Source organism: Capra hircus, chromosome 25, assembly GCF_001704415.2.
Source record: "Capra hircus breed San Clemente chromosome 25, ASM170441v1, whole genome shotgun sequence".
NCBI classification, from domain to species: Eukaryota; Metazoa; Chordata; class Mammalia; order Artiodactyla; family Bovidae; genus Capra; species Capra hircus.
Window position 1 is genome coordinate 38199941 of NC_030832.1, and position 22853 is coordinate 38222793.

The 22853-nt window shown below is 49.4% G+C and overlaps 1 protein-coding gene across 12 annotated transcripts in view; it reads right to left on the reverse strand.

Moving 5' to 3' along the window:
* Positions 1-22853, reverse strand: part of TRRAP (transformation/transcription domain associated protein) — an 89580-nt gene that overhangs the window by 60964 nt on the left and 5763 nt on the right. For 9 of the 12 annotated variants that reach the window (XM_018040239.1, XM_018040237.1, XM_018040235.1 and 6 more), the window contains 18 exons: positions 21047-21157; positions 19912-20016; positions 18913-18996; positions 18108-18164; positions 16407-16532; positions 14916-14993; positions 14630-14718; positions 13712-13808; positions 12803-12941; positions 11478-11556; positions 10645-10879; positions 9724-10090; positions 9540-9637; positions 8913-9107; positions 7874-8065; positions 5769-5934; positions 3532-3788; positions 1406-1606 (listed from right to left, as the gene is read on the reverse strand). In XM_018040239.1, coding sequence (XP_017895728.1) covers positions 1406-1606; positions 3532-3788; positions 5769-5934; positions 7874-8065; positions 8913-9107; positions 9540-9637; positions 9724-10090; positions 10645-10879; positions 11478-11556; positions 12803-12941; positions 13712-13808; positions 14630-14718; positions 14916-14993; positions 16407-16532; positions 18108-18164; positions 18913-18996; positions 19912-20016; positions 21047-21157 — 2676 coding nt within the window. The remainder of the gene's footprint in view (positions 1-1405; positions 1607-3531; positions 3789-5768; positions 5935-7873; positions 8066-8912; positions 9108-9539; positions 9638-9723; positions 10091-10644; positions 10880-11477; positions 11557-12802; positions 12942-13711; positions 13809-14629; positions 14719-14915; positions 14994-16406; positions 16533-18107; positions 18165-18912; positions 18997-19911; positions 20017-21046; positions 21158-22853) is intronic. The other 3 variants (XM_018040232.1, XM_018040238.1, XM_018040231.1) reach the window with 2 other exon arrangements.

The window sequence follows — 22853 nt, forward strand, 5'->3', positions numbered from 1 at the left end:
CCGGTTTCTCCCCTGCTTTAGCTGCTTGGGGGAAAAACTCCTAAAGGGATCTTCTTGCTCTGCTCAGTCTATGCAGAGATCAAGTGAAAGTCACAGCTTGCATTCTAATGCCGACCCTGCGCTGACAGGGCCAAAGCAGACAGAACCCCAGCTGAAGGGAATGACCTGAGACGTGCGGACTGGCCGGGTTCACAGAGTGCTCACTACGGTCATTTTCAAGGTAAAGACAGAATTGTAGTTGCATTTTCTTACAAGGAAACTAGTGTTTATTTGGCAAGTGCTTCGATAAAGGTTGAAATGAGGAGCTGAGATTAAAAAGGGCAACACATCTGTGGGGCAGGGCTGGGGGAGGGGAGCGATAATGGGTGTGCTTGAGAAGGTGGGGGACAGGTGGATGGAGAGAAGACCCCAGAAACGGCTCCAGAGAGACGCTACCCAGAGGGCACCCATCCTCACAAACGGTCAGCAATGTCTGGCTCAAAACAAAAAAAAATCACAGACACTCCTGCTGTGTCCACTTCCCTAATGGACAGTGGAGTTCTAATACACAGGACAGGGCGAGGCGAGCCCGCGCTCAGGCAGGGCTGAGTGGTCCCGGCCACAGGGCACGGCCAGGCCCAGGCCTGCATGGAGCTCAGCGTCTGGCCGGCGTGCAGCTCACTGAAGTGGCCGTCACTCGGACACACGCCGAAGGGTGCAGTAAAACCCTTCCCGAAAATGCTCGCTACGGTAATGGCTGGATAAGTACCCTGAAACGATGAGGTATCAAAAGCGGCAATGCAGGCAGCAAGGGCGGATTCTATAATAAAAAGGGGAAAGTCGGATGCGACCACACGGACCGTAACAAGTACGACCTTGAGTGTGGGAGGCCCAGAGGGGTCAGTGAGGTGAGGGGGGTCAGTGAGGTGAGGGGGCCAGATCTCAGTAAGGGTCAGGCAGAAGCAGCTGAGTGACTGCAACACGCTGGGCACCGTCTGCTGGTTTTGACAGAGCCGCCCCTGGAGGGAGCCCAGGAGGAAAGCGGGAGCCCGGGAGGGGCGAGGGGTGAGACAGGGACATGATCAGCCTGGTCCTATATCACCCTTGATGAGACACCCGCTGGGCATCAGAGCAGACGAAGGGCAAGGCTGAGGCGGGCGGGGCGGCACCCCCTGCCCGTCAGGAAGGATGGCCCTGCCCAGGGGGCAGGTCCTCAGGGGCAGCGCCCCCCACCACTGGCCTCCTGGCGTCACGGAAACCCTTGCCAGCCGAGCTGGGCCCCAGCAAGCCTTGCTGCTCTTTGGGTTAAGAAACTCCCGCCCAAAGGGACTGGTTCTATTTGCATGTTTCTGAACAGAAATTAAACATCTTAAAGTGGAACCTGCAGCCTCTTTTTTAAGACGCTCCCAGAGAGGCGCGCAGTTACCTTCTCCATCGGGAGCTGAAGGGACGCTTTACAGTCAGAAAACTCCACGGTGACGCTGGGGCCCTGAACTTCGGTCACAACGTAGAGCAACTTCTGGGACTCCTTGAGCATCTTCCTGTTGCTGCCGCCGAACTTCCCGAGGACGCGGTAGGCCACGTGCGAGATGCTGTCCGCGGGGTTACGCAGGGTGCGCCACAGGGCCTGCAAGCCAGCGCGCGCCTGTCAGCCTCCGAGCCAACGTGCGCCCACGGCCCCCCAGCCCCACTCACAAGCTCTGGGGGACGATGCGGCGAAGACGCCCCGCCCCAAAAGCTCTGGAGGAAGACGCCCCTCCTGAAAAGCTCTGGAGGAAGACGCGGCAAAGATGCCCCTCCCCAAAAGTTCTGGGGGACGATGCGGCGAGGACACCCCTCCCCTCGGCCCCCTACACACAGCGCTCTGCCCGGGGGACCGGTGTTAAGTCTTGTGTGTGTCCTTCCGAGAAACTGAACGCCTTTACAGAAAACACACATGTAAATGTTCTTCCGTGTTCTTGGAACACAAACGGTAGCGAGTCGTCAACAGCATAGAGCTCAAAGGCAAGAGGCCGAACACACCGCTTGGATGGATACTCACAACGGGCTGGGGGAGCAGACAGGAAACACATTTGCCGGTAAAGTCCTTAACCCTGGATTAGATGGAGTGCCCTCAGGTTTTTACTGCTACTAGGTTTTATAACTTATAAACACGATAGACAAATTTCTTCTACATTTCAATCCTGATATGAGAAAGGATGGTGAAGAGAGAACACTGGGATTGTGAAGGGACCGGCATTACAGGAAAAACGAGTTACTGGGTACCTCGTACTCACAGTCAGTACAAAGAACAGAGAGGCCCTTGACTGTTTCAAAAAACTCTGCGATTTCCCCAACTTTTTCACTGACATCATCATAAATCCTGAAAACGGCCACAGCTCACTATTTAAATCTATTTTCTGACACATCCTCTGTAACAAGGCCAGGTATTAGCGTCTAGTGATCATCAATATAAAATCTTTGAACTCTTCTGTAAGCAAAATTCCAGTTTCTCTTCTGTTCCTGTTGGCCTACCCGAAGCCTGAGCACCGCAGTAGAGGGATGTCTGCTCACCTCCCTGGGAGGAGGCAGCCTGGGAATGGGGGTCCAGTCTCCCACTCTTGCACAGGGACTCAGCAGGCTGACAGGCCTCTGCCAGGCGGGAAGCAAGCAGGGGCCCTGAGTGGTCTCTCCCTCGGCCTGTTCTGCTCACAGAAGGGCAGGAGGCCCCGAGCCCAGTCCTGCCTCCTCTCCCCACTCGGTGCTCACCCAGGCTCAGGCTGGGCCCATGGTCAGCCTTCCAGAACCAACAGTCCTGATCGCTGGCCAGGCCTCCACATGACTGGCCTTGGCCGCTCCCACCCGGCCTCTTCTTCTTTCTAAATGGAGCCTGAGGCGCGCTCACAGGTCACTATCTTGTGTCCACTGTCCAGAGATCCTGCATCTCAGGAGTGACTGCATGCCCATCACAGAAGCTGGCACTTGGACCCCGACCTGGGGCCAAATACTCTCTGCTAAAGGGGTGGGTGAGCAAGCAATAGTCAGCCCTGACCTTTAACATTCACCAACCACAGCACAAACCGTCACCATCAGCAAAACACGAGGGGACAACCCCACACCTGACACAGAGCTTGAACAACCACGAGACACAACACGGGTTCCAACCTGCCTTTCTTTCTGTTTCCTCCAGGGGTGGCCAGACGGCTCTCTCTCTCTACAACAAGCATGCACCTCTGCACTGTGTAACTCGGGAACCCCCAGAAAGAGAGCGCGTCTCCCTGGAAACAGCAGTAGCCAGGTAACGCCTGCCTGCCCAAGCCATCAACCTCACGAGAATGCGACGCTGCGGGAGCCCTCCGAGAGGGGAGCGATGCTGCGAAACAAGTATCCGCTCGACGCACGTGGTGTTTCTCCACATCACTTGGTAGGCCAGCAGCCTCACGCGGCCAGGCGAACGCCCCATCGGCAGCGCAGCAGAGTGCCAGCCAGCGCATGGCGAGGCGAGCTCCTGGGAAGGAGGTGGGTCCCGGGGCCGCGGTGCCCTCTGTCGGCAGCACGGGGACGCGCGCTCACCTGCATGAGCTCGGCGCGCACCGGCTGGATGTGGTCGTACAGGAAGTCGGGCTGCAGGTTGTCCACACACAGCTCCAGCGTCCGCAGGCCTTGGCTGACCAGCGTCTGAGAGCCGTTGAGCGCCGACACCAGGGGGTCCATGAGCATGGGCAGGTAGGGCAGGAGTGAGCTCAGCCGCACCGGGACCGTCAGGCACAGCTCCACGAACAGGTCCTTCATGTGCTGCTTGTGCAGGCCGCTCTGCAGCATGTTGAGCCCTGCGTGGGGACATCAGCTCGCTGAGCCCTGCGCGCGGGGGACGGTGCCGCCCCGGTGCACCTCGGTAACGCAGAGAATAACCGGCCACTCTTTCTGCAAGCACCCGCCTCAAGACAGAATCATGCCTCGGAGTCACGTCTGCTGCACCTGTCCTGTACCTGCACCCGAGGCCTCGTCCGTCTACCATGTGACAACAGCAGGCTGCGTGCAATCAGGTTAGGTTGTGATGAGTTATTATTTAACGTGGACTGAACTAACGTTAAGGACTAATTAATGCCACACAAGGTATTTAACATCATGTTCTCCAGTGAATAAGCCCAATCTAGAAAGAAACAGACTCCATCGTGACGTGTTCACCTCAAGTCTGAGGCTTACAAGCCTGCGTGTCATTTCAGGTTTCCAGTAAACCACAGCTGATGTTTATGCTTTAAAATAAACTTAAAAAAAAAAAATCCATTTGATTTTGTAAATGAGAGGAGCTTCCTTCTTATAAACTCACGGCCCCATACACTCTTAAGGAGGGTAACCGAGTATTTACCGAGCCCCACTCCTAAAAAACATCAGATGTGGACCTGTCCACAGAACCTGAGAGACAGCTGGGAAGAGAAAAGCAGGGAACAGCGCCCCCCAAACAAGGTGCATCCCAGCCAGCTGAGGCTAAACAAAGAGGGACTGCGAGGCGAGGCAATACACAGCACTCACACCAGACTCAGAACCCAAAGGAGAAGGGAGACAAGGAGAGGGGCCAGGCCCAGCTCCCAGGAGGGGATGTGCTTGAACAAAACAGGTGGGCAGAGAAGGGAGGCTGGGAAGACTGCAGGCGGGGCTGTGAGACCAGTCAGAGCAGAGGGCGCAGGCTGGGGAGGCCTGGTGTGTGTTTGTGTTAGTCGCTCAGTCGTGCCCGACTCTTTGCCACCCCATGGACTGCAATCCACCAGGTTCCTCTGTCCATGAGGTTTTCCAGGCAAAGATACTGGAGTGGGTTGCCATTTCCTTCTCCAGCTGATCTTCCCAACCCAGGGATCGAAGCCGGGTCTCCTGCATTGTAGGCAGATTCTTTACTGACTGAGCTACAAAGCAAGCCCCTGCAGTCCAGGGGGAGCCCTGGAGTCAGGGTCAAATACAGACAACACAGCCCGCCTACGGGCCTCCTTAAGCACCTGCCGGGCGACTTAGGGCCACGTTACCTTCAACATGGAGGAGGGCATGGCAACCCACTCCAGTATTCTCGCCTGGAGAATCCCAAGGACAGAGGAGCCTGGTGGGCGACATCCCGTGGGGTCACAGTCAGACACGACTGAGCAACTAACACTGCCTTCAACATGCTTGAGGCTTTCCCAGGTACCTTCTGGGCACATTATGCTATAAATGGCTTCTCTCAGAAGAATTTATAAAGAAAATACAGAAGAAGATTCAATCCCTTGCCAAGAACTCACCGTTACCAAAAAAATAAACAAAAAAAGACATTCCTAGGACAGTGTGTCCACTCAGTTCATATCTGTGAATATTCATTGGACTCGAGCTGCCCTTTGGCTGTAAGCCTTGAAAGCATTCCTAATGCACAGGAATGAAAGAATCCTGTCTGTGCACCGTAGCAACTAAACAAAAACACGTATTTTAATGTATTTCTATGTATTGTATATAGGGCTTATATTAGCTTTATAACTTGTTTTTTTGCCTTTTTGTTCTCTTTCAGTCTAGAGATCTCTGACCTTACTACTCTCCTCTCTAAAACTGCTTTGCAAATGCTACAAAAACGTCCTAACTAGGGTCAACGAAGACCTTCCCACTCGCAATCAATTCTGAGCAGGGAGACGTATCCACCCCTTTAAAGCTCAAGACACAGGGACAGACACACACACACGCACACACGTCCCCTCACCATGACCGGGTGCAGGGGAGGAACCCCAGCAAACACGGTCAGCCAGAACCCGCGCGTGCACACAAGACTCAGCGGCGGCCGGGATCACTGTTCTGACCTTGCAGGAGGTTGGGTAGGAGAGGCAGGAATTCCTGATACAGGAGGTCGTGGCTCCCGCCCCCAATGGAGCGGAACAAGGCCCGCAGCAGCAGGAAGTAGTTGTAGGGCTCTTTGGCTGTCTGGGCGAGCTCCATGGAGCTGTTGACAATCTTGTGCAGGTGAGGCTGCGGGAGGGAGGAAAACCAGGTTAACAGGCTCCAAAGGGAGGAGAGTTCACTGCACAAAGGGAGGAAGGGAAGGTCATCTTGATGAATTTTCCAAAAAGAAAAACCAAACAGAACCTTTCCAACTTTTATTTGACTCAAATTAATTTCTCTTAAAAATACAGGTAGCTTTCCACCCAGTTTGGCTGTGAAAAAAGCATTTACTAGGTTCCTATCTCACCACTAATATGTAGGTAAGCGATGCTGCACAGACACTTTGCAGCAGGACCTGGAGGGCCTGTTGGCTCTGCAGTTCTTGGGAAGAGTCCCTCCCCAAGACTAAATAATCAAACGAGACGAAAGAAGCCGGTCTCCTAATAACTATTGAAATACAAAAAGCAACCCAAAGGCACCAAAACTTCACTACCAATCACATACTACACACGCCAAGTTGGGAAGAGCCTCAAAAGACATTCGAGATCGGAACGTTTTAGAAGACTTGATCAGAAAATCTGTTCATGAGTATTTTCTTCAAAAAAGCATTTTATTAGCTTAAAGTTTAGTGAATAGCTTAAAACAGGTTAGCTTTTTATCTTGTACTTCAAATCCCAGTTTTGACACGCGACAGGCTAAGTTTGATGTGAGTTTTTCTGCAGGCGAATTTAAAGTGAACTGGAAACTGCAAACCATCAGCACAGCCATTCGTAACTGCATATGGCATAATTTCTTTTACAGATAAGTCATCCCTATTAGTCTCAAGACAAAGCATTCTATCAAATTATTCTTTGAACACCTCTCCAACAATATTCAGACACCTCATCATTAGACTTGTCTGTTAAGTTTTATTCTCTTTTTTGTTGGTTGCTGGTTTATATAGTTGTCCCTGAGGTTGGCAAAAATTGTATTATTTGAAGATATTAAATTATGTGGACAAAGAACACAAATATTTTACATCTTTCTGAAAGTTTGTCTTTTTATACTAACTCAAAAGTAATGTCAAGGTTGTTGGTAACTGAACACTACGTAACTGAAAAAGTGGAGGAAACTGTCTCACACAAGCACAAATTACTGGTGCTTTATGTTGCATTTACTTCAGAAGAAAATGGACCTCCTTTACATTCTCAAACTTCCTCCCACAGGAAAACATCTCTCTTCAGACGGAGCTGGCAATACTGCCTTCTGCAGAAACTAAAATACCCTGCTGTCGGGGAAGAGAATTTTGAGAAGGTTTTTGCTCCACGTGCTGCCTTCGGCGGCTGCCATAAGCATGCATTGGCTTCTGCCATTTGCTGGAATCAACTAACTGATGAGACATCACAACACGCACAGGATCAGTCGCGCAGAGGGGTGCGTCAGGAAACACACCCCTCCCGGACGGCCTTAATACCGGGACACAAGCTGGCTGCAGTCCTTGATTCAGAGGGAGATGAGAAAACAGGCCTGAGATGGGGCGTCTGTGCGCCGAACGGAAGAAGGTATGAACACAGACACGACATGCCGGGCAGGAGGCGGGTGCGACGGGAGCTGCTCAACAGCCAGCCGCTCTTCGTCGGGTCTGGGAGGTCAGATGTTCCTTCCTCTTCTATTTTTTCGTGTCACCGATTTTTTTCTTTCTAAAAAGAACACGATGTGCTCCTACCCTACTTGTGTGGTTCGTGTAAGAAATGACTTCAAAAATGAAAATTCAGTGGTGCCGAGACTACTGACAAACCCTGCGAGTTGAGAGTTCTCACGTGCTCATCCTGGGTCGGCAGGCGACCAGGAGCAGCTCTGCTCTAAAACACCTGCAGGGTTTTCCACACTTGGCTCCAACTGGTTGTAAGCATTTATTAATTTAATATTATCGCGTTTGAAAATGTAAACAGCCACTCCGGTTTCTGCTCAAGATGAAAAGTATTGAGAAACAACGACGACAAAAAAACCACCCCAAACACAACGCGCAGGCTGGGTCTGACTCTACCTTCAGCATCTGTTCATTCTCAGCTGCGAAGAGGGAGACAGAGCCGAAGACTAACTTGAACAACTTGAGATACAGGTTGGAGAGCTCGACGTTCGAGCCCATCTCCGGCAGGCGGTCCAGGAGGTACTCCACCAGGATCGTAGCAAAGAGAGCAGAGGTAGTAGGGTTTGCCAGGAAGGAATTGGCGACAATCTGTCAGAATGAGAGACGCACGTGACAAACATTGCTCCGTCCACGAAGCGGCTCCAAGCAAAAGCAATCGACATTTCAGAATCACAAAATCAAATCTGTATCAGACACTCCCAGACGTGAATTATCCACCAAAAGAAAAAAAAGCCATCAAAATCGATTTATTGAGTGTTGCGTGGAACAAACAGTTCACTTTAAGAACTCAAATCTGTCATTTCCTCCCCACTCTCAAGTACCAAGAGCCTATGTCTAACACATACTTAATTTCTACTATGAAGGGAACTGGTCCAAAATACCCTGAGCTTTTGAAAACAATTTTTTTTTCTCACTATGGCCTAACAGTTCTCTTTATGGACCATAAAGATGAGTGCCGAAGAACTGATGCTTTTGAACTGTGTTGGAGGAGACTCTTGAGGGTTCCTTGGACTGCAAGATCAAACCAGTCAATCCTAAAGAAAATCAGTCCTGAATATTCACTGAAGGACTGACGCTGAAGCTCCAATACTTTGGCCACCTGATGCCAAGAGCCAACTCACTGGAAAAGACCCTGATGCTGGAAAAGGCTGAAGGCAGGAGGGCAAGGGGTGACAGAGGATGAGTTGATGGGATGGCATCACTGATTCAATGGACATGAGTGTGCGCAAGCTCAGGGAGCTGGTGAGGGGCAGGGAAGCTTTGTGTGCTGCAGTCCATGGAGTCTCAAAGAATCAGACACAACTGAGCGACTGAAATGAACAGGTCTCTGTAAATTTTGCTCTACAAGCACTATCCTTAGGCACGTTACTTAGAAATAAAAGGGATACCGAGTATTCGACACATGTTGAAAGAACGTAAGAAAGGAGTGTCATACCTGAAGAGCGTAATTTTTTGAGATTCTTTCCACCATATAAGGGACTGTAGTTTGAAAGATTTCTTTAAATGTCAGCGGGTTCATCATTGTGAAGACACCGGCAAAGTGCTCCAGCACCTCCTTCTCTTCCTTCATCCTCACGGTTTGGCAGTTTGCTACTCGGATGTATGTCTGTCCATTTCCTGCTATCTGAACCTTGCACAGGGGAACAACACCACGGGAATCAAAATTGAGTCTCTGAACGTATTCCATTACACAACCAGATGAGCGGGGTGCACGTAAGAGAATCAGAAATCAAATGTCTACTGCCCACCCCCATCTTCTAAATTCTCTATTCTCACCTAAAATTTGAAAAAAAAAAAAAAAAACAACAAACCCCAAAACCTTTGTTACCAGTAACAAATCCAGTAAAATTAAATCTTATTTCTACTGCTTTCCCTTTATACCATCTGCCCCTCAGAGTGCACTGACGTGAGAATTCTCACCATCGACGCAACCCTGTGCTGGAGAACAAACACAACCCGGCCGAAATACTCCGGACCACCCAAACGGCAACAGACTGAGAGACCCCTTCCGTCACTAGCGCCTTAATTCTAAGAGGAGCCTGGCCTGAGGGCGCTGCCTTACCTGATAAATATCTAAAGCCTGCATTGCGTACTTGACAAGCTTGATGTAAATCTGGGTCTCTTTGGGCTGTAACTGCTTGTTGGGAATGAACTGAGCTTCTGGAAGAGAGAGGGCACGGTAAGTTACTGGGAGCAACACCGACTCTGGGAAGAACATGGTCTAAGCGACTCAGGAGCGGGATTACCACCAGGAGCTTTACACGACGTTATGCCCCACGTGATGGTCTTGACGCCGCAGACCAGGGTTTTGACCAGACTCCGGCAGTCCGTGACCTGGAACGTCTGCTTGTCCTCCTTGTCCTTCTCGCCTTGCTTCTCAAAGGGCGGCACGGGGGCCGGGGTCACGGGGGTGGCGGGGGTGGGCGGCGGGGGTGGTGGCGGGGCAGGGGCGGGGACAGGGGCTGGGGATGGGGCCGGGCCCGGGGCTGCAGGGGCGGCGGGCACCCCGGGCAGGGCCGCCTCCACGGCCCCGAGCTCAGACTGAGGCTTGCACTTCTTAAAGATGGCAGAGAGCTGGTACCGCGCGATGGTGTGGAACTTGAGAACAAACACCTGTCAGGAAGGGAAAGTGCAAGGCAGGCGCAAGTCACTCTCTTCACCAGGCCCAGCACCTGTCCAGAGGACAGAACACACTCTCAAGCCACCTGCTGGAGTCGCTGTTTCCCCTCCCGAGTTACTAGATGAACTTCCCCGGGGGAGAAGCAGGGGGTGATCGGCCCGATGCCCTGGGACCACTCCATGATCCACCCCTGACCCGGCACCAGACACCTCACTGGAGATGTTCATGGACAAGGGAGCGCGGGGCTACACAGCATCACAGGAAACACTGCTCCGGACTGCCCGCCAGCAGAGTGCTGAGCGCGCCTGTGGTTGCCTCCCTCAGCCCTGACACTCCTAGGAGGCGGCCCACAGCTGTCCCGGGCAGGGGACGAGCAGGCCAGCAGAGAGGGTCCAACATCCGGCCCCAGGACCCTGGCCTAGTTGATGAGGGAGCGGGGCCCCAGCTTGGCGGCCAGGCGGCCCTGAACCGCCGGCAGAGCGCTCAGGCGAGCACACAGCGCCAGGCGGGGTGAAGGCGCGCCGTGCGGGGGTGCCGGGCGCCGCACCTCCAGCATCCGCATCAGCACGTCCCGCCCGTTGCCGCTCTCCTGCTCGCTCTTGGAGCGGATGCAGTCCACCAGGTTCAGCAGGAGCTTGCAGGACATGGTCTGGATGCTGCTGGGCAGGGACTCGTCGTCGATGTTCTTGGCGAACAGCTGGACGGCGAGGGAGAGGTCGCTGAGGGGCAGGTGCTGGCGGACGTGGTGCACGAGGTCGGCCAGCGTGCTGTAGGCGAGGGGCCTGCGGGCAGAGACCTCCGCTAGCGTGTCTCCCGGCCCGGTCTGCGGGCCTCCACCTCCACCGCCCCCAGGGACCCCGGCGGCAGAACGGCTGGCCTGGGCACGCTGCACATGGTCTCGGGTTCCCCGTTACCTCCTCCCAGCTATAGGATTAAGAGGCTCCAGTCTTGTCTTACTGCTTAAATCTTAATTTTCTAAGTTGAAAAAGATGGTTACCTTCATGCACCTAAGTGCACCTCCATGTTTATACCGTCACGCCTCGTTAGCCTGAGCAGAACCACCCACAGCTGGGCCCTGCCCTGAATGCGCTCTGCTGCTCAAACACACACAGCCTGTCAATTGGTAACTTACAGGCCATGCGTCACATTTTCCTACGTGCAAAACAAAACACTCAACACTAGTCAAATAGTTCTACCTACAGTGCAAATCAAGACAGCGACTCGGATTCAGCCAAGGCACATAAAGCAAACCAAGGCGTTTCTGAAACTTCCTGCAACTCTCAATCCAACGGGAGAGAAAAGGCCCATAGCCCACACTCGTGGAGATGCTCCTGACACGGTGCCAGATCTCCGGCCCCAGCGCCGGCTTTACCATCATACCTGAGAGTCTCCCGAGCAGTGTATCCTGAGCCAATCAGAATGGATTCGTCAAACAGCTTGTCCATGCAAGGAATGAACTCTGGAACACAAACATCCATTGCCTCCGTCACCAAACAAGCCAGGCGGCCAGCAAGTCCCTTTACAGTACTTTCACAGGCGCTGCTCTGCACCAGCGAGCCACCCAGATTTGGCAAAGTGGGGAGGAGGAGGCACCCACAATGCTTTAGCCTGAGATGCTGGTTTTGCTGGGTCACGCCAGCCACGCACCTCACACACATCAGCGTCAGAGATGAACCATGCGCCTCACGTCCCTGGTGTGGAACCCGCCCCAGTGCTTCACTCAGGTCAGTCCAGGGTCCTTAAAAGCTGGCACCAACCTCCCAGGGGACGGCAGTCTCTAAATGTCCCTTTATCCACTGCCCTTAAGTTGTCCTTCTTAAAGATCTTAAGGTTGGTCATCATGGAGAAATAAGGATACTTCTCTATGTAAATTAACAATGGGCTTCAAAATAAATATCAGAAATCTTGTTTGGAAGGAAAAAAAAGCAGCAGCCTCTAAAAGCTGAATTCAACCAGTCTAACATTTAACCTAACTTCGGAGGGTAGTGTCTTAGAAACCTATTGTTCTTTGTAGAGTTAACAAGATTGAAACCAAGCTTCCCGGCCGTAGAAGAGTGCCTGGGAAAGATCTACCCTGCCTGCTGGATCGGAGGTGACCTAACACAGATGAGAAAGATTTCTAATCCGTCAGCACTTCAGCAAGGACAAGCCTCCCGCTGAGCAGCTCCCCACCACACCTCCAAAGTCAGTATTACTCAGCTGGCAGGAAAACCGAAAGCTAGTCACCCCAGACGCAACTCAGTCACTTCAGCAAACAGATTTTTAAGACATTCCATGTAAAACTGTTTATCATTTCACAGCATGGAGAAAGAAAACAGTCTTCCTCTCATCTTTTAAATCTCACTGGCTCTGAGTCAGAAAAAGCAAATGGCTATCTGCAGTGTCAAAAGATAGGCAGTCAGAAGGCAGAGACATACTGAGAGCTACTCAGACGGTAAACTGGGCTAAGGAGATTGTCACATTAATTAGAAATTGTTGACAAGCTAAAGCAAGAACCCTGGTGGCAGGTGAAACAGGAAGGCAGTCAGAGAGAGGAACGAGGATGAGAGGGAAAGAGGGGAGGGAAGAAGGCAGACACAGGCCCAGGAGAGAAAACACAGCCAGAGCAGCAATAAACCAGGGAAAGGCCCACGGAGCCAGAAACCCTGGGCGGGACGGGCCAGCCCTCGCTCGCTCGCTCGCTCGCAGGGGCCGGGCGGACGTACGGTTTCTCAGCTCCGTGGTGAGGATGTGCTTGGCGGCAATCAGCAGCTCCTTCCGGAGGTGCGCAGTCTCCGCCGGACAATTTGAAAGCAGCTGTAACATTCCTTTGACCATTTGCTGAGAGTACTTAGTCACCAACTCCTGCACCAGGGAGAGGAAAGCAACGCAGTTACACTGGTGGGCGGCTGCTGAGAAAAATCCAAGTTTTATAAATTTTTAAACAAAAAAAAATTTCAGTCAGGACTACATTTGGCTCAGAGGACCCTCAGAAAGTAACAGGCCTAACAAACAAGCATTTGCCTTGTCGGGTCAGTTTGCGCGCTGCCACCCTGCTGGGAGAGGCGGCGACACAGGAGGAGTTCAATGGGATCATGGAGGCCCTTTTTATTTTCTGCGTCTTTCCAACTTTCAACAAGGTCCCTGTTACAGGGAAGGAGGGAGAAATGAACATCGAAGGTAAACAAAATTCTTCACTCAGTCATCCCATCGACGTGAGTCACAAATGACACCTTTAATCAGCTCAGAATGAGTTCAAGTCACATCTGCTTTCGGAGGCGTCTCAGGAAGGTATTCACGATAACTCAAGCTGACCAAAATATCAAAGGGCATCTACTTCAGATTTTTTTACTACTATAAAAATGTCATCTCTTTGACATTCTGGAAAAGCCAAAAAACTACGGGGACAGAAGACAAACCAGTGTTTGCCAGGGACAGGGGGCGGGAGGACGAGACCGACTACGTGTAAGAGGAATTTTTCGGAAGATGGAAATGTTCGGTATTTTGATCTGCTGGTTGGTGGTTAGGTATGCATCTGTTGATTCACCGAACTTTACACCCACAAAAGGTGACTTTTACTCCTTGTAAATTATGTCTCAATAAACTTGATTTAAAACAGAGGTCAGTGAACTTACCTGGTAAATTCTGATGATGTAAGCTAAAAATGACAACGTTTTAATTTGAGCAGCAATGAAATCAGCATACAGCTCCTTGTTGTAAAGTTTATGTTGCCTAAGTGAGAAGTGATAAAATTAACAACATTAGCTGTCAGTTCTTTAGGTGATATTGTATCACCTACAGTAATTACCAAGCCCAAAACGTTGCTTTCTACACAGCAGCAACAGTCAACGTGCCCACACTTTTATGCAGTTCTGAGTAACATAAAGAGGCCTTAAAGACATAAAGCAGGCATTTCTGCCAGGCCCTTGGGCAGCAGCCGCAACCTGAACCCCAATAGTCAAGGGGAGCCCGACCTGCCTGCTCCCCAAGGCGGGCGCCTATTTGAGCAGTGAAAGACCCCTGCCACAGGGGTTCTCAGAGCGGGTCCACCCTTAGATCCTGCCCTCGAGTGACTCAGAGCCAGACAGGCCGCAGGTCAAGAGACAAGTGGCAAGGGTCTGAGAAGGAATGCCGCGAAGTCGGAGAACACGCTTTGCTGAGAGGCTTCGTGGGGTCTGGCTCAGTCAGTGATTAAGGGTAATGGGGTAAAAGGGCCTCCTAGCCCTCATGCTAAGAGGAGCAGCAAGAAAACAGGCTTGACGGCGAGGCAGCCTGGAGCATCTCAGAGCTGAAATCAGGACAGGAAGCCCTAACGATAGTTTCAAATTTACAGGACACCAAGGACAGAGGGGGCACATCACCTTTCCGAAACAAGGGATGAGAAAACCATTACTATCAGCATCAAAATGTAAGTTCAGAAAGCCACAAACGCATACAAGCTAAAGCAAACTTTTATCTAAGTTTCCTGTTTCACAGATGACGAGAGCAAGCACAGTGCCACTTGGGTTAAAGAGCTATGGTGGTCGGCTACGTCACTGGCCAAGAAATCTCACCTGGCTTGTGCAGATACCTGAATTGCAATGGTATTCATGATCAGGGGCACAAATTCCGCAACGACATTGTGGATGTTCAGTTTGTAGAGCTAAAAGCAAACACATCAGATTCTCATGCTTTTTCACTCTGCTTAGAGCTAACTAATTTGGCATAGCAAAGACACTGTGAGATTCACTGCTCGGCACACGTGTAACACACACATCTATTCGCCACAGAAAAGCGGGTGTGTCAAGTGTCGTAAAATGAGAAGCCTTAAACCCGGGAAGCTACTGAAAATACGCATACCTGATACATTAACACAACAATGATGGGCAATTCTGCCAACACTTTCAAAGACAGCGATCCTCTGGGAATGATGGAATGCTAGAAGAGAGGAAGACAGAGGACTGTGGTCACCACCTTGGCACCTAATATAGCCCCCATGTGTCCCACGGCTGAGCACCACCCGGTCGAAATAAAGGGAAGGGAAAACACTGACTCGTCTCTGTAATTATCTGTGGTGAAAGCAGCAAAATTATTTTGAAAACAAAGCACAAGAATTATCATTCGATGTAAAGGGTTTTATATTTTACAATGTCATCACGTGTAGTAAAATCCTCAAGAAAATGTGTCAGAGATTCAACTCACTGGAGAAATTTTAAAAAAAAAAAAAATTTTTTTTTTTTTAATCTGTTGTGGGCTTCCCCGATAGTTCAGTTGGTAAAGAATCCGCCGCAACCCCAGTTCAATTACTGGGTCGGGAAGATCTGCTGGAGAAGGGAAAGGCTACCCACTCCAGTATTCTGGCCTGAAGAATCCCATGGACTGTATAGGCCATGGCGTCGCAAAGAGTGGGACATGACTGAGTGACTTTCACTTTCACCTCACTTTCCAAAGAAAAACAGTAAGAAGTACGTGCGTGCCTAGTTTTATTCAAAGGTACTTATAAACAGGAAAACTATAATAAATATAAGAAAAAAATAGTCTTTTAATACATAAAATCTCAAAATAGGTGAGGAAAATATCAGACTCAAAAACACAAATGGACAATGAATGGATAGGAAAAGGGAAGTGAAAAAAGAAACACAAAGACTGACAAACAGAGGTCTCTAATTCAGGAGGAGCAAAGAAATGAAAGCTTTGTTCCTTGTAAACTAAAATGCAGTCTCCTATTTATCCCAGCTCACATTGAAACAGTCTGCAAAACGCTGCAGTGGAACACACACAGATGATTCTCTTGACTTCACCATAAAACACAACTGTAGCACACACTCAACACATGTTCCCTGTGTGGCCAGTGCTACAGATTTCACACACGGGCTGCAGAAAACAACAGTGTTACCATCACAAAACTCATGGTTCGTGAACTTTCCGACAATGGGAAAATGCAAGTGGTGGAGCTGTTACATTCTAGAACTTCTGTCCCCAGAGCCCACACGGGCAGGCACCGAACTACAGGTTTATCTGTAGTTTAAAGGGACTTCACTTCTGTGGAAGCTAAGGGCAGACCAGGGCCCCCTGCAGGGTCAGCTGCTCTGACTCCACCATGATTTTGAGTGTCTCTGCATCAATAGTGAGCGACAATTCCCGTGCACACCTACAGAGCACAATCAGTGAGGCTCTTTTGTGCACACACACATTTATTTGCTTATTTTAAACGCCTCCATGTGTTTAATTTTTACGAAAAAAAAATTAAAAAGCTTAGGGGTCTAAAAAGTCAAGACCTCAGGCTTCCTCCACTGGGGGAGAAGACATGGATAAAAGCAAAGCTGGGAGCAAAACAACCGAGACACGTACTGTTCTTGTCTCGCTGTCCTCACGCTCAGGGTTCACCTTCACAGCGATCGTCGTGATCATTCCGACCATCTCTGGGGGAGGGATGGTGTTCTCGGGGATCACCTGAGGGTTCTCAAAGTAACGGTTCTACAGAAAAAGAAGAGAAGTCATTTTTTCTAAAGTCAAACACAACATTCCTCTTCATAAAACACGCCTGACGTGGGGCGCGAGGGACGCTCAATGTCCTGCCCACGTATGGAACACCAACCCCACAGTCCTAGGAGGCCTCTTCCTTCAAGGCCATGAAGATACACAACACATTCGCCACCTCCGACAACAGAGAACAGACTTGCCCACAGCACCCTCTACTAGTGTTTCCTGGCTGATGGAAGAGGAAAGGGGTGCCACGTTACACTGTTACCTCAATGAAGCAGGATGCAACCCAGCTCTCTAGTGATAAGAAACCAGGGAGCTGGTCCCTACTGAATTAACTTCCCAGTCTCCTAAATAAGGTCAGATATGCAACAGAAGCAAAGTCCAGGAGACATTTTAAAAAGCCAGGAAGGACCTCACTGGCATCCTCAGTCCTCAGTGGAATTTGGGCTTCATGTTAAAAAAAGACAGCTTCGTATGAAAAATAGCTCTTTGATCAAAACAGTAGCTGACACAATGATAACTTAGAAGGCAATGCAAGTTTTATACACTACTAGCGTCACCAACTCAATGGACATGAATTTGAGCAAACTCCAAGAGACAGAGGACAGAGGAGCCTGGTGGGCTACAGTTCATGGGGTCAAAGAGTCAGACATGACTTAGCAACTGAACTGCAGCAGCAGCAGCAGATTAAAATCCTTAGAAAACAAAAACCAATTTTACCATCTGTTAATTTTTTTTTAATTCAAGCTTAAAAAACCCTTTACAGTAGAAACTCTGAAACAAACACATTTGTGCACAATGATCTTATACTACAGCATTACTGGTGGTAGCAAGGAATTGAAAAATGGGGGGAACCAGGGAGAAGGTCAGAGTACACCAATACGGCAGAATTATCAGCTGCTCAGAACGATGACTGCCGAAGGGAGAGCCCTAGGGGACGCACCCCACTGTGACAGCGAGTCCTTGCAGTGGCGGGGGACGGGGAGCGAGGGGTGCTCCTCTTCCACTCCACACACTTGAACACGGGTGGCCCTGCTCAGAAGCAGTTCTTTCAAGATACGGAAAAATTTTAATGACACAGAAAAACGCTGCAAGTATACACCGTTCCCTCAAAAGCTTCAAGGCTGAGTGCAAACCATCTCTACAAAGCACAAAGTGAAACTCGAAACAGCAATGTCGATGGTTGCTTACAAGTAAAAGGATAATTATGGACAATTTGTTTTCCTTTTTGTGATACAAAACTTCTAGAAGAATACACTGCTTTATGTAAAAATGCACTATTTAAACAATGAAACCAAAAGGACTCTTTTGAAGTGGCTAATTTATCAATCGCTATCTGGGAGATGGTGAAGGATGGAGGAGCCAGGCATGCTGCAATCCATGGGGCCACAAGCATTGGACACAACTTAGCAACTGAACAGCAACAATTTATTATCCTAGATTTTGACTAAACAAAACGTTTCTCATTGTAAAATTAGCACCCCTCCAATTATTCTTTTAACCCTTTGGAATAAGGAAGGCATAAATATAAATGATAAATTCAAAATAATATAAAAAACAGCATACCACTACTTTTGGAAGCTCCTTGTAAATCTGTTTCACAAAATCCAAAAAATGATGAATCTAAAAAAAAAAAAAAGGACAATATAAAGATATTTATAAACAGAAAACGCTTACAGTAAGAAAAATATCAATAGTCTCCATATATAAGATCTCATGAAACAGGCAAGAAAAATGCCAGACTCAAGATACAAATAGGCAATGAATGTGAACACACAGACCAAAAAAAGAAAAAGCAGCAAAGACTGATAAACAGAAAACAAGCTTTCTAATTCAGGGAGAGCAAAGGAATGAAAATGATAATAAATGCCACCTCCTGTCTTTCAAAAACTAGTAACAGCACGAGCTGGAGGGAGTGAGCCGGGGAGACTCCCTTGCACCGAGGTTCACAGGCTGCTGAAGCCCTCTGGACACCAGTGGGGCAACCCAGCTCAGAGGCATCAGGACGTGACACCTGTGACCTGGGGGTCCTACTGCTACAAACTCAGTCTACAAAGTAATTTAATCTGTACACAAATACTAGGTTACGGTTATGAAATAAAAATTTTGAAATGCCCTAAATATCAAAAACTGTAAAAGATTATTAAATACCCATTATAAATTAACTTTACAAAACATTCTTTATGATTGGGAAAACACATACATATAAAGCGAAGGGAAACAATCAGGATGTGATATGTTATCCACAGTAGAATTACAAAACAGACACGTAAGGTGGGAAGAAGAAGAAAGGAAATTCAGAGTGAAAAATTCGCACAGCAGAAGGAATCTGTCAGTACACTTCATAAATGCCATCAGAATAACCACTTACCTCCTGGGTGATGGGCGGCCTGAACTGTTTGTGTAGTTCAATAATTATTCTTAGACAAATAAGAACGTTTTCTTCATTTTCCGTCTTAAAAAAAAAAAGCATTTAGAAGAGTTATATTACTGAAAACTTAAATTACTAAAAAGATTAAAGAGTATTTCCTCAGCATTTTTTGCATATACACCCTCCATCAACCCACTTAGATGTGATTTGCAGAAAGCTGATAAACCCACAGAACACAGCTGACCCAGACAGGACTCGTCCCTGGCCTCTGGTGACCACCTGAAGGTACCCGACCGGCAGCTTCTGCCAGAGTCAGCAGATGAGTAACCAGCAAGTCACACTACAAACCAAGGTCTTAACAACAGACATGTCTCCCTGCTTGCAAGGATTGCCAGAAGAATAATAGCTGAGCACCCCAAGTGCACTGGACCCTGTGCTAACACAACATGCATCACGAGAGTTGGGGTGTCATCCACATCGTAACAGAGGCAGCTAAAGCTCAGGGCAAGAGGAATGAGGCTGACGTGGCAGAGCCAAGACCTGAGACCAATGCTACGCCCTCCCGAGCTCAGCTTCCCAAGGGGCCCAGAAGCGCGACAGAATGCCAAACACATCAAGACTGAGGACAGCAAGAAAACGGTTCCAGAAGCTGGCTGAGCAAGTACCACGTGGATTAACCCAAGAATCTGAGCAACTCTTCATGACGACCGTGCCTGACACACAAACACAGAGGCACAAGGCCAGTGGCCCCTGAGCTCAGAGTCTGCCAGCCACCACCCACTATGTCGCGTCAAGCCCCCAGTGACTCCAAGGAAGATCTTCACTTAATAATCCTTCTTAGTAATCTGGCTGGCAAAGTGGGAGAACACAGGCAGTTAAGAAAATTTCTATTTGTGAAACAGAATTTTCCTGAAAGAGAAACCGTTGTTTACAGACAGGATTTTACTGTACGAAAAAAGCTTTCAAAGTGGCTAAATAAAGAGAACTCTCAAATGTTACCTCCAAAAAGCGAAACATCACAGACAAAACGTTTTTTGTGTGAGGACGAAGATGCTCGTTGGTTGGTATTCTATGAATTATTTCAAGAACAAGCTTCCGCAGTTGCTGTTGAAGAGAAACAAAGGTGTAAATACGAAACCCTTTCAAGAGTTCCAAGATCATGTTTTGCATCCCACAAGCGTCCCACGCGCCTGCACCCAGCACTGGGGGCCGCCAAGCTACAAGGTGGAACCCATCCTACAAACAGTCCGGCACACCATTCACACGTAGTCCAAAACACGCACTCCAAACTGGCATTTTCTGTATTTCTGCAGCTGTGTCCCAAGCCAAGTAAGCCAAAGTTTCTTTCATACCTCGTCACCACTGCCTGCAGAAGGACACGAGTGAGTGCAGCAGGTGTGAATTTAAGACAAAAGGAGCAGAACACCAACGAAACTTCACTGGCCGTCTCCCTGCCTGATCTCGGTGCAGCTCCTGGGACGAGCTGTCCAGGTACCTCGGACCCAACCGCTAATTGCATCGCAAGCTGTGCCAAGCTTTTGCGATTTTGTCTACAGAGCTAAGAACCTGAACGCAGCTCAGAGGGACATCTCGAGCTGTCACCACACAAGAATGTTTCATTCCACAGTTCACCTTCACTGGTGCTGCGGTAATTTTTAAAATTCTTTTTTAAGAGATACAAGCTGAAACATTTATAGAAAAAAAAAAAAAGACGACGCCGCTGTTTTAAAATGATCAAGGTCAAAGTGTGCGGGGGAGGTGCAAAGAGGAGGCAGGGTATAGATAAAACCGGGCAGAGTCACAGGAACTGAAGATAGTGTGAGGCTAGAGCTGGGCACCAGGCGTGCAGGGGGTCGTGAAATTCTCCCCCCACTTGTATATACGGGTGAACCCGGCTACAACACGCAGCCCACGCATGCGCGTGGGCCAGCAAGCATGGAGAGGGTAAATAGGCAGATGGCCTCGAGGAAATAAAACCAAGACATCTACGTGAGGCGGCGATGGCCTTGGGCAAAGGGACCCTTATCTGACAGCACCGCTCTCACTTCTAAGGGCAGCCGTAGGTGTCCGAGCTGTTTTCATTCACAAGGGCTGGGGCCCCTGCAGCAGGACATGCTTCTCCGGAACAGCTTACCTGGGCTGGTTTCTCCTGAAGAAACTGAACTTCTCCATCTTGAAGAAACGTAAGGAACCGAGGGATGATATGCTCCAGGAACGTGGAGTACTGAGGAGAGGAGGTCACATTCTAATCACAGAAAGAAAAGAAAACCCCCAGTAAGGTCTGTGTACGTATAGTTCCGTTGCAAATTCACATGTCACCATCATCTCGAGAAACATGCTGGGAGAGCTGCTAGTAATTTTTAAAACTTTCAGATGCTTTAATGATAACATCATTTGAAATAAGTTGACTGCTGCTTCTGAAATCCACTTCAAGAGAACTCAATGCCAGCGTTTACTGCTCAGCCTAGAAAAGCGGACGCTGTGGAGAAGGCTCACTTCGGAGCCTGCCGGGGCTGGCTTTGCCACCCTCTACGGAGACTTGTTTGATCTGAGTCTCTTCATCTGGAGAATGAGGGGCCTGACCACACTAAAATCTAAAACTCTAGCTGATCAGTTAGGTTGATATGAGTTAGATGAACATCACGGGTGTTAAAAGCAAACTAGGAAATGAAACTGCGGTCTGAAGACAGTGAAGTCAGATGGCGACCAGGGGAGGGGGGAGGGGGAGAGAGAACGAATACACGTGCATATACGCGCGTCCATATGTATACGCACGCATATTCTCGTCTATATATACGCGCACACATGGGTATAAACAAACACGTTCGAAGGACATGCTCACATACACGCATGAGTCCAGCCCCACTCAGCAAGTATAAACCTGGGACAAGCACCTGACCTCCTGGGCCTCCAGGGTCCCCACCTGTGAAGAGGCTACCATCTCCTGCCTTACGGAACCACGTGAAGAGCACACGAGCTGGTACAAGTAAAGCTTTCCACGCTGCTTATGGTAAATGCTCAATGTCCCTTCGTTATTATTTACAGCTCCCCTGTGCTTCACAAACACTGTGCCCTGTGCCTTTTACTCTTTCTCACTCAGTCCTCACCATGACTCTCTAAGTATTTTGTCCATTTCACCAATTAAACAAAAAAACAAAGCTCAGACCTTGCTGACTGTCAGAGTCACAAAGCTTTGGAAAGTGGATTCCACTTACAAGTATCTAACACCCAAGTGCTCATCTCTCTTCCCCTTGAAGGCCTCACCTGCACATTCAACACACACTCCTATCACGTGCTCAACGGGGATAAAATGAGGAAGAAGGTAGGTAGAGTTCATGTCCTTGGAGTCGGGGGAGGCAGCAGTGTGGTGGAGAAGACAGGTAATCAAGAAACGACCTGATAACACGGAATTATGATGGGGGAAGCGCTGGGCTGGCAACTAAGGGAACCTAACCAGTGAGGACTAACTAACTGGATGGAACCAACGGCAGAGAACACCCTCCGAAGAAGGGATGTGGCTATGAAACCCTAAGAGGCCAGCAGGGGTCAACCACGGGACAAAGTGGGAAAGGTTCTAAGGAAAACACACGCAAAGGCACAAATTGATGAGAACTTTTTGAAGTTTCCACGTGGCAGGGATGGCCGTACAAGAGGGAGGCACTGAACTTTTACTATCGTGAGTGAGAAGCCCACGGGTTGCAACTAAATGTGTCTGGCGCTGCAGACACTGATATGGGAGAGGACACAGGTCCAGGGTTGTCTGCTGCCTGAGGAATCTATGAAGGAGGAAATACAGACAGAGCCACCGTTCCTGGAATACACACCTGAGCACTGGTCTCCCAGGACCAAGCTCAACTCCAGGGGCTCTGAGCCTGCAGCACGCTGGGCAGGGGGGCACCCCCAGGAGCTGGCAGCCCCTCCACCAGCAGTCTGCGAATCCA